The sequence below is a fragment of the Arvicanthis niloticus genome, chromosome 23 (assembly GCF_011762505.2).
Source record: "Arvicanthis niloticus isolate mArvNil1 chromosome 23, mArvNil1.pat.X, whole genome shotgun sequence".
Classification (NCBI taxonomy): Eukaryota; Metazoa; Chordata; class Mammalia; order Rodentia; family Muridae; genus Arvicanthis; species Arvicanthis niloticus.
The window spans coordinates 14,895,583-14,910,286 of record NC_133430.1 but is presented as its reverse complement, the minus strand read 5'-3'; the positions used below and the strand labels follow the sequence as shown (position 1 = coordinate 14,910,286).

The 14,704-nt window shown below is 46.8% G+C and overlaps 1 protein-coding gene across 1 annotated transcript; it reads right to left on the bottom strand.

Annotated features, from left to right (window-relative positions):
* Nucleotides 1-3,224: 3,224 nt before the first annotated feature.
* Nucleotides 3,225-9,233, bottom strand: LOC143436563 (alpha-1-antitrypsin-like protein CM55-MM). Its single transcript, XM_076920877.1, has 4 exons — nucleotides 8,594-9,233; nucleotides 6,886-7,156; nucleotides 5,424-5,571; nucleotides 3,225-3,236 (listed from the first exon to the last, which is right to left on the bottom strand). The coding sequence occupies exons 1-4, from the start codon at nucleotides 9,231-9,233 to the stop codon at nucleotides 3,225-3,227; spliced, it is 1,071 nt and encodes a 356-aa protein (XP_076776992.1).
* Between the last annotated feature and the right edge of the window lie 5,471 nt (nucleotides 9,234-14,704).

Genomic DNA, 14,704 nt, shown 5'->3' with positions numbered 1-14,704 from the left:
GGGTATTCTGTATACTCAGAGCCCAGAACAAGGTCTTTGTTCTCCTCTGGATTTGCCCTCAGGAGTTGAATCTCTGCCTCACCTTCCTCTGTGTGGAGGACTTATGAAGGCAGGCAGTAAGGTTGGCAGTGTCCACCCCATGGATTCAGAAGGAGGCTGGCTAAGGACTTACTGAGTAGCATCTGTAAAGGCAATGAGAAGCTCATGGGCTGGTCATGCAGCACTGACCTCCCCTTAAGCTCTCACCCTGGGGACTTGTGGGCACAGCAGAGCATGGGGGATACTTGGTCCCTATGTGTGTAATGACATTTCATGCTGGAGGAGAGCCTTGGGCAGCTTGTAATCCTGACCAGAAGATAGTGTGCTACGAGTTGCTGTGAGTGACCTAAGTATCTGGTTATCTTTCTCTGAACTGACTTAGTGAAGCAGAACTGTTCAGTGTCTACCTTTTTGAAAGGAGAGAGTGGGAGTCCTGTGGCTATTGCAGCCTACCTCTGGGAGTTGCTGAGAGGAGGTCATGGGTTCATACATATGCCTGGCCTTGGTATCTTCAATAATCATTACCTGCCAGAAGCCAGTGAATGTTCCAACTCCCAGCCTGGGCAGCCTCTCATGTGTACTAGAACCTGTGCTGAATTGCATTCAAGCCCAGTTGTCTAGGACAGACGGGGAATAATAGCCTGGAACTTCAGAAGAGATCTTTGGTGTAGCAGAGAGAGAAATGCTGATGTCTACTCCAAGGAGAATCAGCTTTGCCTTGAGGAAAAGGAGGATAAAATCTCTCCATCCTCATGTGTACATATGATCCATGTAACTCGTGTCATACCTTTCCAGATGCATACGTTAAAACACACACACACACACACACACACACACACACACAGAGAGAGAGAGAGAGAGAGAGAGAGAGAGAGAGAGAGAGAGAGAGAGAGAGAGAGAGACTCAGACCCAGATCCAGATCCAGAGCACACACGCAAGCAGCACTTCCTGCTTCTCTAACTTTTACCATCCGGTGCCTGGCAGGCCTGTGAGGGGTTCTAAGGCTGCAGAGGCTGTCATCTGGTAACAGCATGCTCTACACTCACTCTGTGAAGACACAGTTCTTGGCCTTTTTAAATGAATGGACAATATTCTTTTGGATGCTTGCCTACCTTTTGCTTGTCCAGCCACTCATCGATAGACACATGGCTTAGGGGTTTATTTCAATTTGTGTGTACCACGCCATCCTGAACAGGAGTGTGAACATACCTTTCACCGTCCTTTCATTTCTTCTGAAATAAAGGAGAGATGACATTGCTGGGGCATGTGGCGTATTGGTTGGTTCTGATAATCAGCTCGATTAGACTTTGAAAGCCGTAGGGAACTGGCAAGGCACAGACAGCTAGTGGTGTGTCTGATGGTTTTTCTAGAGCTGATAGATCATGAGGGCTTTGGGTTCATCTGTGCCCCGATCTGTGAATGGATTCATACGATGTCATTTAGGGGGAAGTGAGGAGCTTCCTGGCTGGAGGAAGCCAGTCACTGGGTGTATGTCCATAGCAATAATTATAAAACACCTTAGTCCCAATGAGCTCTCTGTTTATGTTGTGTCTCCCTTTAGGCTCAGAAAGCAAAAACAATCTCATATTTTAAGTTGGTATGAAGTTTTGTGTGATGATGTCAAAATTCAAAGTTATATTTTTTTACAGCATCCTGTGTATGCTATCCAAATAAACCTGGTTTAGAAATATTCTTTATATGATGAGGATGTTTCAAGGTTACAAAGGTCTATTCAGATTAAGAAAAGTTAATTTAAAATGTATGCCTAACTATTTATGTCTTTGCTAATATATAACCATTGTATGCTTTGTTCTGACCTGTCTTGAATGTGGTCTGAAAAGGGTGTGTAATAATCCATTCTCAGAGTTATCAATAAAGTAAGACAGCACAAAGTAGCTGTAGAGCAGAATGAAATATTAATCCATATTTAAATAACATCTGAGTCTCTATTATATTAGGGATCCCATAGCCAGAAAACCAAGAGCTGAATCGGGTCTGTGAGGCTGGTGGAAGGAGCAAGAAACAGCATTCCTTCACACATTCAAGAATTATAAAGCATCTTAGTCCCAATGAGCTCTCTGTTTATTTTTGTGTCTCCTTTTAGACTAAGAAAGCAAAACAATCTCATATTTTAAGTTGGTATAGATTTTTGTGTGATGATTTTTAAGAAATTCAAAGTTATATTTTTACAACACCGGGTGTATGTGATTCAAGCCCTCCTGCTGCTGCATTGTATTTCATAATCGTTAGGATCCTGAACTCAAGAAAATATGAGGTGTCCCATGGCAGTGCCCCAGGGTGAAGAGCTAGATGGTTCATGGAGACCCATGAGCTTATGGACTAAGGAGATCTGGGGGAGGCAGTGTTTCCCATCCATGCATTTGTACCAATCGTTGCTCTTTCAATCGGATGACTAAGACGGGCAGTATTTTCATGTTCTATTAAACCTGATTAGGTATGTTTATGTGTATGTTGATAGGGTGTCATATATCCCAAGCTGGCCTTGAACCTAGAGTTTTCTGTGTAGTCTGAAGATGACTTTGAACTCCTCATCTTCCCATAGTCATCAACCAAGCGTTGTGGCTATGGGTATGAATCACCATGCCCAGTCCAGGTGGTTGCACCCAGTGTATGTTAGGCAAACACTACAAGTTAAAGTCATATCTCTTTTTAAAAAAAACTTAAATCCATTCATTGCCCTACTCCTGGTCACCACTTCCCACAATCCTTCCCCCATCTCCTCTCCCTTTATCCTCTGAGCAGATGGAGACCTCCCTGGGTATCCTTCCACCTTGGCAATCAAGTCTTTGTGAGGCTAGGTGCACCCTCTCTCACTGAGGCCAGACAAGTCAGGTCAGCTAGAGGAACATATCCCATGCACAGCAACAGCTTTTGGGATAGCCCCTGCTCCAGTTTTTCGGGACCCACATGAAGACTGCACACATGTGCTACATATGTGCAGGGAGGCTAGGTCCAGACTATGTATGTTCTTTGGTTGGTACTGGGTCATATCTTTAGCCTAGCTTTTACAATTTTTTTAAAGCAGATCCTTAGCTGCCAAATCCCAAGACTGATTGAAAATGGCTTGTGGTGGATGACAGTGAACCTAAAGAGATTCAGGGGTTCTTCTCACCCTCTGTAAATTTTTTCTATATATACTGCTAACCTTGGAGTACCATGTAGCATTAGAAATGCATCTGAAAAATAGCAAAACAGCAGTGTGAGGAACTGTATCATTGTGGGGTGGGTTTTGAGATTTCAAAAAGCCTATGTCAGGCTCAGTCTCACCCTGCCTCCTGTTTGGCCTGCCTGCCTGCCTGCCTGCTGTCATGCTTCCAGCCATAATGATCATGGACCAATCCTGTGATACTGTAATCAAACCCCCAGTTAAATTCTTTCTTTTATAAGTTGCCTTGGACATGGTGTCTCATCACAGCAATAGAACAGTCACTAAGATAGGGTGAGATAATATATGGCTGGTGGGTGGAGCCGACTATGCTCTACAGGAGGGAACCCTTATGTGGTACTGTAGGTCTCAACGAAAACCTGTGGCTCAGGAGGTCAGAGACCCAACAGGAGGTTGGTGTCATTGTTTGTTTTGTTAAATGTATGCGATATGTCTGTCAGTTTACCTTCTGAATATATGGTTTATTACCATGGATTACTGTTACTGGTAGCCTAGGTCAGGGAAGCTTCTTTTTGCAATGGATGGTGATTACCACACTGAGTTACTGCCAGTCAGATGCTAATCCAGCTGTTGCCTCATGGCCCAATGCTTAGCTCTACACACAAAATCTACACACAAGAAAATGACAATACCGTCTAAGCCTCAGGGACATAGAAGAGGAAGCCAAGGAAGGGACCAGATGTTATGTAACTGCTTCTTTCAGACTGAAACGTTTTCTCATGGAGGCAGAGAAACCTCAGAGGCTCAAGAAACAAGATTCACCCAGCCCCTTCCTGAGACCACATAAGCAAGGCATAACTGCCCAGATGGGCATCTCTTCACTTGTGTAGCTGCCTGCAAGCTGTGTGAGGAGCTTCGGTCACACTGCTTTCCAGACGACTCATCCATGTTGCTGTGTGAGGCTGCTCAGAAGTTCAGTTTCCCTAAAGTCACTCATGCTCCTTTCAATATGCAACACACCCACGCTCTTGTAAAGAAGCCCAATGGAGTCATTCACTCATTTGCTCACCAAGCAGGACTTGGATAAAAAAAAAAAAAAAAAACTATTTTATTTTATTTTGGTTTGTCATTGCCTTTTCTATCTGGGGTGAGTAGAATTAGCCTCCCTGGAAAAATTCATATAATACCTGTGCTTGAAGTCATCTAGGATGAGAACCTGGTAGAGAAAGTAGGAAGACTGATGCTGGAGTGTTATTGTGTGTATGATGATGTTGGGTGCCCTACAATGCCCATGAACAAAGGAAGCTCGAGGGTTTCATCTTTGATGACAAGTAGGAAGGGCCTGTTGAACATCACAGTACTGGTTTTAGGCCACAGAGTGTTGTACACTTCTGGAATTCCTTCATTTTCAATCTTTCTAGTTTCAATTTCCAGCACAGCTTTATGCACAGCCTAGAAGGAGAGAGAGAGAGAGAGAGAGAGAGAGAGAGAGAGAGAGAGAGAGAGAGAGAGAGAGGTAAAAAACTATGACATACATCCCCACTTTAGGCTAAAGCAAAACTCATGTGAGAGACTTACTCAAGGAGTGCATCTCTGGGCCATCTCCTCCTGGACAGCCTTACCTTGTCACTTACTTCCTCTCTCCATGAACACTCAGAACCTTCCCTGACTTCGCCTGCTTTTTCATTTTTCTCCATTTCTGACTGCTATATCTCATATCCTTTAATGCCCCTATGTTCTCTGTGTCTACTTTCAAGTGCATAGATTTTAGCTTATTGAGTCAAAGACTCTGAATGGGACCCCCGGAGTACCCGAACTCACCAAATCTACAGCTCATGGTCAACCACCCTTGTTTTGGGTTTACAGATTTTACAGGAACTGTTGGCTACCTTGGTTAACTTACTCATAAATTGGACTTTGTGGTTCACTTGTCACTTTGTGGAAGATTCTAGAACATTCTCTGAAATAACTGAGCCTAAGACTCTCCAAATAATTATGAGCCAACCAACACTCAAGCAGTAGGAGGCCTGAGGCAAAGATGGTCAGAGAAACATCTCAGGGATAAACCATGGTACCACCTGCCTGAGAAGTCATTTCACAGCTCTGACCTTTAACTCCACCCTGTCTAGCTACCTTCTGAGACCTGGACCTTGCTCATGTGCCTTCTTCATCCTCAGCTTCATGCCCAAGTTGTGCCCTCTTCATTCCCTTCTGCCCTCCAAACACCTGGAACTACTCATTCTTTAGGTGGCCTCACCTTGGACAGTTTCACAGGACCATCCGTTGTGACTTTTGACAGGTCAGCCTCGCGGCTGAAGACCTGGGTGATGCCCAGCATCCTCATGACTGTCATCAGGTCATAGGTGGAAGAGATGGCAAATTTGGGGAAATATAAGCTGGCAATTCTGTCATAGTAGAAGAAAGACAAAGTCTCATAGCCTTTCCTGTTCTTCTGGGACCCACCATGTTGGGCAAATGTTTTCTCTCTCATTAATGCTTGTTGTCTCTGACCATAGCAGTAAGTTCCACCTCTTCTGAGAAATCCTCCTGACAGATTCAAGGTGCTCACATGGAACCACAGCTCATCTCCTCCTTGGTAGCTAGGGATGCTCCTGAAAGTTAGCAGGAGCTGATACAAAGGAGTGGTAAGTACTCAAAGAAGAAGAGCAGGATGACCCTGTACACTGAAGGAGGCCTAGGAACAGAATGTTCTTCAGTTATGTGACTAGTTCTAATCTCAGCCCCATCATGTCCTCTGTTCTCTGCTGGGAGTTCAGGGCCTTAGGGCTGTGCTCAGCAGAGTGGCACCTCGGCCTACACTTGCCTCAGGCTGGTGAAAGGGACAGCAGGACCTGGGATCACTGATGGAGAACACACTCTGACCTTTTGGCTCTTGGGAACCCAGAAAACCAAACTCAAGAGTGACCAAAGAACAGAGCCTCCTGCAAATGTGTCCCCAGGTAGCCACACTTAACATTTCCTTCTCTAGGCCTCTTCAGCCAAGCTCTGCCTGTGTCCACCATGAGAGGCATCGTACCCAGATGAACTCATTCTCTGAGAGAAGTGCCTTTTCAAGGAGAGTCAAAGGCCCAAGCACATCATACTCTGGAACACATGGCAATTTCTTTTTTAGAAGTCTGTATAATATTCATTAAGGCAACAGCAATTCAGACAAGTACTCTGGACAGAAAGCTTCCCAGCAACAATTCCTTTACCAATGCCTATTCCTGCCTCAGGGTTTTTTGATTAATGGACTGCATGTGTCCAAGAAGCTTATAGAAATTCCTCCCATGGCCCCTTTAGCCTTTCCCTGTCACTGTTCTCCTTCAGTGTGCTGGTGGCAGTTCTTTGTTGTCCCCAGGACAACTATCTTCTATGGACATTGTCAGACTGACATCCCTAGTGCACACTCTGTCCTGGAAATTGTACTAATTAGGGATCTTTTTCTCAAGGTCCATCCTCGTTCATAAACCCCTGCAGTACACATTTGGAAGTCACAGTGTACAATTTCAAATACCAGGGCCATAGAGTTCACAGTGACCATTGCTGGGCTATACAACCTGACCAGCACTGCTTTCAAGAGGTTCTAGGTCTTGAGCAGTAGCTGTGACCCAGGGATGAGGTCCACCTGCCATAGCTGGGCTGGTGGCCAGTCCTGAGGAGTGACTGACCTCAGAGGATAGGACAGTTCTGAGTAGGTCCACATACTGGGGAATCACCTTGGGTTAATGTGCCTCTGGATGCTATTGAGGTACTCATGGCTCAGGTTTTGTATCAGCTGCTGCATCTTCCCAAGGTCTGGCAGGATGAAGAGGGCTATGGCATTCCCTATATAGTGCTGTATCAGCACCCAGCTGGACAGACTGTCATCCTTGCGCAGGTAAAATTTACCCAAGCGGTGGACCATGGTCACAAAATGCACCAGGCCTGTATCCAGTTGGAACTTAGCTTCTGTAACATACTCAGCATGAATGTCTCTGGTCTGGAACCCTGGGGAGAAGGAAGAGGCTATCAGAAGAGTGGTGGGATCAAAATTTAGCCAAGTGTCAGATCAAGTGGTCCCCTGGCCCCTTGTGACATGCTACCCTCTCAGCCTCAGCCTCATCAAGTATAAATGGCATGCTGAGTGTGACCACAAAAGTCTGCCCAAGGGACTTTGTGATGATCATCTGAAGCTGTAGAAGATATAGAATATGTTTGTGTTGGACTAATTGTTGGAAAATTTGCAATTTCCTTTCTCTCTTCCTGCTCTTTTCCTTTTGGATATTAGGCATACTTGATAGTTTTTTTTTTTTTTTTTTTTTTTGGACTTGTTTGTGGTAGAAACTGAACTAAGGACTTCCCATGTACTCGGCCCCCTCTCCATCACTGAGGTACAACTCCATCCCTTCCTGGAGATTCTCAGCGAACATTGGAAGGTCCTAAAGTCAAACTTAGCTGCTGAAAGACCCCTTCCCCTTTCACATAACCATTAAGTCTGTATTCAGGGGAAAGTTCATATGTACAGATGCCAGGACAGAGTCTCCTCAGCTGTGCACGAATGTCACCACTGAGACCATCAGAGAAGGCAGGGCCTCAAGGACTGAGCTCACTGGAAAGGAATAGACAATGGGGCTGGGGTGTGGACAAGACCCAACTTTGTCATAGCAGAGCTGTGCATGACTTGGTGCAGGGACAAGGATGCCTGGTGGAGGGAAGACATTTTGGCCTTGATTCCCAGCCCCTACTAAAGGGTCATGATCTAAATGCTCTCAGACAGGATGTCAGGCTTGGGGGATCAGGAGTTGGTTGCTCTGGGTAACTATTACCTCTTCCCTCACCAGAGAGCAATGGCTAGCTTTCACTATGAAAGTTGGATGATCATATCCCAAACAGTAAAATAATTTTTTTTGTTTATTTTTCTCTTTTAGATATCATGGTTATTGAGTAGTTGAGTAAAAGGGCTCGCCATGCCTGATGAAGTGAATTTGATCCTTGGAGCCTAAATAGTAGGTAAGAACCACAGTAAAAGAAAGGAATTGACAGCCATGGGTTGTATATGGTGTGACCTCCGTATGTGTTCTATGTGTAGGTATACATGTACTCACAACAGTAGGTAAATCAATGTAAAACGTCACCACTTCTCACTTAAAGCTACTGATGTCCATGCTCCCAAGCCATGGTGATGTAACTCAGGTGTGACTTAATCACCATCAAAAGGTAGGGCCAGTCAAATGATGCCCATGACACACATCTTACTCAGCATCCTTTCTGACCCCAGAATGAGCAGAACTCCAACTGTCCCGATAAGATTCTCATTTATGAGCCCACCAGGCTTCTCTCTAGCCTGTCTGCTTTGACAAGTACTTCTTCTTGGTTGAGAATAAGAACTTGAACCCCAGGATCCTGACCTCTGTGGTTGCCTTCCCAGTGCAAGCCCTACCTTACCTTCAAAGTAGATGTGATTCACCAAGGCCAGGACTGTGTCTACCGGCAATTCCTTGACCGCCTTTACTATGTGACCATAGCTTTGTTCCTCCACATGTTTGTTGACCTGTTCCATGGCTTCTTGAGTGTTCCTGAAGTCTATGGGAATGACTTCCGAGTGGTATGACTCCGTAACCAATTTTTTGAACTTGTCTACCATCCTCAGATGGCGAGCGACAAACAGGCTGGTGCCCATGGTCAGCTGGAGCTGCTGATTTGGCTGGAAGAGTATATGGAGGAAATACTGGAAGCACTTGTGTACCTCCTTTTCAGTCATGTTTTTGAGACTGAGCCTCAGCCCCTTCAGGATTTGACGGTGAGTGCTGCCCTTAGCTCCCAGGGAGAGCATTTCGAAGGCAGCCACGATGTTCACTGGGGAGAATATAATGTTGGTATGTTTGGGCCAATGGATTGCCTTTTGGAGCAAGAACAAGGAGGTGTTGGTGATGGTGGGGATAATTCTCTGGCATTGGGTGAGCTCTTGGTTTTTGTTGTCAAGGTATGAGGCATCTGTTTCTTGGTAACCTTTAGTCTGAGAGCCAAGGAGCACACAGCATAGACTGGCTAGCAAGAAGAAGTTGCGATAGAAAGAGAGTGGCATTGTCCTGTAAGACAGAGAAGGGTACAAAAGCCCTAAATCAGGACCAAGGTAACTAACTCTCACTGACCAGCCCAACCATTGACAGCAAGTAAAAGCAATTAGTTTTTTAAAGCTGTGTACCCAACTGGACCTGGAATGCCCTGCATCCTCATGATGGAAAGAACCAGAGGAGACCATCACAGTCACGAGAGCTCAGTTACATTAACCCATTACTTTGGTTTTCTTTTTAAATACTTACAGTGTGTGTGTGTGTGTGTGTGTGTGTGTGTGTGTGTGTGTGTGCATGCACTTGTGCTTGCACTTGCGTACATGTGCATGTGGGCACCACATAAAGTATATAAAGGTCAGAGGACAAAATGTGGGAGTTTGGTCTCTCCTACCATGTTACCACATGGATCACTAAGGATCACCAAGCATGGCTGTGGCCATCTTACCCTCCCCATCCTTCCCCCACTGCTTTCTTGTTGAAGTCCTACAGTGGAAGCGATTATGGCTGTCCATTTCCTGACGAGAAAGTCAAAGTCCAGTGAGGTAAAAGCCCAATCCCAAACTCAGTGCTCAGGCAGAATGGCAGAACCAGATCCCACAGTGGGCTGACTATGTCCAGAGCCTATGCTTTTGACAGATCTTGTGTCAGCAGGGATTGCATATTGTATCTGATGTGATTGTATCTGACGTGAGTGCCATAGCCCAATTTTACTTGGGGTGAAGACCAAGACATAGTAGATAAAATGGAATCACAAAAAGTTGCCCAACAAGGGGGTCAGACCAGGATGAGGAGGAGTGTGGTGTTTCATAGAAGAGTGGGTGGTTTCCATTGGCCTTCATGATTTCATAGGCAGAGAAGATGCTGGCCAGAGAGGGAAAGATCTTGTGCTGCTGACACAGAGAGCACAGAGTAGTTGTGGCCCATCTCAGTCTTGCTCAGGTCCCCATGATGGCACACACTTCTGTCATCTCCCTCTTACCCTAACTACAGTTACCTTCACATTGTAGGTTACTTGAGTATAAACTTGCTTTTGGCCTGAGTTCCGTGACATTCTGAGCCTGGGGATTCCTGTTGATCTCGAGCCTATGAGATACACTAGGTTCTGGAGGCGGTTGTGGCCATTACCTATGGGTTTCAGACTACTGGCTCCTTCTGTCAGATTGACAGGGAAGGAAAAGGGAGGTTCAGAGTATAGTTTAACAACTTCATCAAGGTTGCTCAGCCAGGAAAACTGAGCTGGCTCAGGCTAGTCTCCAGCTGCTGGCATGTGTTCTGTGTGCAGCTGAGGCAATCCCTGTGGTACTGCCTCCATGGAGCATGGGGATCAGGGATGGGCACGGAGAATAGCAGGAGTCTTTTTGGCAGGGGCTACTCATTTAACTTGTAGGTATGTTGCCTCTGGCAGCCCAGCAGTCCCTGTCTGTATCCTGGCCACCTGAAGTCAGTCAAGGAGAATCAGGACCCTCTAGAGAAACACAGTGGTGAGGGTCATGAGGAGGGGAGGGGAGAACAAATCTAGATTCTAAAATGGACTTTGACACCAGTCATTTTGTGACAACAAATACTTAAACTTGTCTACATCTTGTTTTAGACAAGGTACCTGGGGAGAGTGAGAATTAAAGCCAGAGATGAATCTGTCACCACGATGTGACCTCAGGGCAGTTCACAGGGGAGGAACAAGATAGGTTTTGTAAACTCCTAGCTGTCAACACTAGCTGGGGGCATGGAGCAGCAATAGAATCTGGGGTTATGAACCCAGATAAGAGTGAGTGTGGAGGAGGGAACAGAGGGGCACACAGGTTATCTGGAGAGTTAATGAACACATCTCTTCCTCATTGGAGTGGGAGTTCCTATGAGGAGATCAAGGACAGATGGCACCTGGGCAGGAGGGTGGAGCCCAGAGAGCAGAAGGGCAAGGACTTCAGATGGAGCTCTGGAATTTGAATTTGGAAATCTAGGTCTTTCTCTTCTAAGGCAGCTGAGGGCCATTAAACCCCAATGCCATACTTTAGGTCTGCAGCTAGGCCTGGGTTCCAAAAGCATCAGAGAATAAGAACGCCAAAGGTAGGGCAAGTGTAGGTGGGAAGGAGGGGGAAGAGTCGGATTCCCTTAAACAGATCATCTGAAATGAGTATCCAGAGGAAAGCAGAAGGCCTGAGGCTAGCCTAGGCTGAAGAGGCACTTCAACACTGACCAATGCTCACCAATGTCCCCACTATGTGCTACGTGCTAGAAAGAGGCTATTCTTGTGGCCTGGCTCTGCCCACAAGAACTCCACCTAATGCCTGTTTCCCCTTTTGTGCAGATGGTGCCAACCCAGCTTGGGATATTGATTGATAGTGCCCAGGTGTCAGCTAAGGAAGGGGCTGGCAAAGGACTTACAGAGCAGAGTCAGAGTCGGCTGGGGCCAGTGGGAGGCTTGTGGGCTAGCTGTGCAGAACCAAATGTTTCTCATTCTCTTATCCTGGGGTTTTATAAGGTGACAGGGGGTGTGAGATGCTTGGTCCCTATGTGACCAGGACCCTCTGAGCCAAAAAAGAGCCTGGGGCTGCATGTGAGCCCGTTCAGGTGATGATGTGACTTGAGGGCCTGGTTGTTCTTCTTTGAGCTGACTTAGTCCAGCATAACCAGCCAGAGCTACCCATCTGGAAAGAGAAAGGTGAGGAGCCCCGTGGCCATTGTAGCCTACCTCAGAAAGCTACTGAAGGAGGCTGTGAGTCATCCAGGAAAGTCCCCTGCACACAGCAGTGATGGCCTCTGTGTAGCTTGGCCTTCTCCCTTCTTTCTATACACCACACATTCTTGCAGTCTTTCCATGTGCTGGAGATGAGACTCAGGGCCATCTTGGAGGCTAATGCTTAACATCACTTACTTCTCTTCTGCCCTCTGTGGCCCACGTGTCCCCTCTCTGAGAAGGTTGTCTCCCTGCTGGGATCTTGGCTCAGCCCCAAGTTTGCAGTGTTCATGACATGGAAAAAGGCATTTGGCGTTATAATCTGGATAGGCATGCTCACACAGGGGAAGTCTTTGGATTTGTCATTCCAAGGAGCATCATTGAAGAGTGGCTAAGAAAATAACCAGAGATAGAGGAGGCAAGGACAGGACTATTCCTTACAGAGTGTAACCAGCATCAGGGGGACCTCTGAGAAATGAGTCACGTTAGTGTCTTCATGGAAACATTGCTCATGGCTAATGATACGTCCTCAGAGGAGGACCCTGAGGGCAAAGACCCCAAGGCACAGAGCGGCTGAGGAGCATAAGTCAGGCTGTACAGCCTACTCTTTCACATTGCAACCTGGTATCTCCTGGATGGAAATTTTGTTCTTGCTCGAGAGTGGAGCTTGCTTCAGGAAGAGCACATTTCCCTAATTCCTGTACCAGGAGCCACCACATGGGCTCTAGGATGTGGCTTCGTCTCAGACTGGCACTGAGCTCTGAGGAGGCTCTGTGCTGTCTCTTGCACCCTAGGGAACTTCCTAAGACCTCAGAAGTCTTGCTCAGCGTGCAGGTTACACAGGGGTAACCTGTGGCTGCTATTAGGCCTTTCTCAGGATTCTGGAAAGGCTTTAAACTCCATGCTGACCCCGTGGCCTGATACTGACTGACTGATCCCTCTCCCCCACCATGGAGCAGCTCCCCTCCAGATGGTACCTGGGCCTCCCTCATTCTTGTCATGAGGATGTCTACGTGTTTGTTGTCGGCCAAGGTCCACCTTTGGGTATGCAGAGAGAATTTAGTAGGCTTCTGGGAGGGGACTTGATGTGTAAGCTGCACCTCCCATTTTTGATTGAGTGATTGAGTTTCTATCTAGCATCTCAGAAGGTCTTCTGTCCCTACTTCACAGCAAGTCTCAGTGGGATCCACACTGTCAGCCCAACTCCCAGTTCTCAGGTTCACCTCTGGTTCCCATGCTGTTTCCTTAACACGGGGGAGGGAACATGAGGACATAGCTACTTCATCCTTCACCAAGCTCAGAGTTTTCTTTGTATCCTACTTTGATCTCTCTGTCTCAGAGCAATGAAAGCAGGAACTTGGCCCCAGGGGGACCATCACTGGGGGCACCCAGCAGTCCTGCAATGTCGCAGGTAGTTTGTCTTAGAACAGAACAGTTGAGGTTGTGTGCACACAGCTACAATGATGAAGCATATGACCAGCCTTGGGCACACTGTGGAAAGGGGACCAAGGGCAATCTGTATACCCAAGGCTGCCCCCAGACTTCCTTTATTCATATTAAACTGGGGGAAAAAAATCAACTCCATGGCCATAGATCATGTCATCTGAATGGAGCTGGTTTTACAGACAAGCAAGAGTTAAGATCATGAGCTTTCATCCCGATTCCAGAAGAAAAAAAAAAAAAAAACCGGAAACAGGTTACATGCTGAAAAAGCAGGGTGCCCTCGGTAGGAAAGCGATAGTGGTGCTGTGTGATCAAAGAACCCTGGGAACTCAAGGAAAGCCGATGCTCCAGCACAGTGGGTGCCCACTACTGAAAGCTGGAGGCAGCATACAAAACCTGCCCCAGGGAGAAACCATGTGGTCTTCAAGCAGCAAGGACACAGGGGCAGGATGGCCCAAGCCCTTGAGCCACATCCCACCCAGTGCGACCCGACCCGGAAGCCAGACTTCCTAAGATTCAGTGCTTGCTCTACTGGCTTTCAGCTGTGCTTCGGAGGAAATCTTACTTCCTTTCTCTCTCTTTATCCCGTCAGAGACAGGACTCTTCTCCTGGTGCCGGCTCCACCATTGTATCTTGGAAACATGTTGTTCATTTGGGCCTTTTTCAAGGCACCGGCTCAGTTTACCTTGGGTCTTGGGTGAGATGGCGCTTAGGCTTTGAGCAATCCTGCTACAGTTAAGACTTTGTGGCTCTTGGGGGCGTAGAAGAAGCATGTTTTGGTTTTTGAAATACAGAGACCTATGTGGCTAGGAGCAGAGACCTTGGTGGTCTGAATGTTGACAGCCCCCCCCCCCCCAAAGCATCTATAGTAACATCTCACAGCCTGTGGTGGAACATAGTGGGAAGTCCTTAAGTCTTTGGAAGAAGGTTTATCAAGGGGATTGTGGGACAAACCACTCTCTCTGGTTTGCCATATCTCTGTCTGTTCCCACTGTCTTTACTAGAGACTAGACAGATAAGGCTGCTTGATCTTGGATGTAAACCGTCACAACTGTGAGCAAAAATAAATTCCATCACTCTATAAACTTGGCTGCTTCAGGAATGTATTTCGGTCACTTGAAGGGGAATTCGGGTGCCTTTTGCTTTTCCTTCATGTGCAGATGGACACTTTCTGTGAATCACACAGCTACAAACCCTGCTTACAAATTCCTTATCAAAGTCCTCTGGCTACATTCAGCTACATGGCTGGGCAAGTGTCCTGTGATTGGTTGTTGAGGCCTAGGCTGCCCCACTTTGGGCGGCCTAAAATGTTGAGGCCCTCTCCACTCCGCGCTTGGCGGCCACTGTATCCTGGCCCAAGCTACC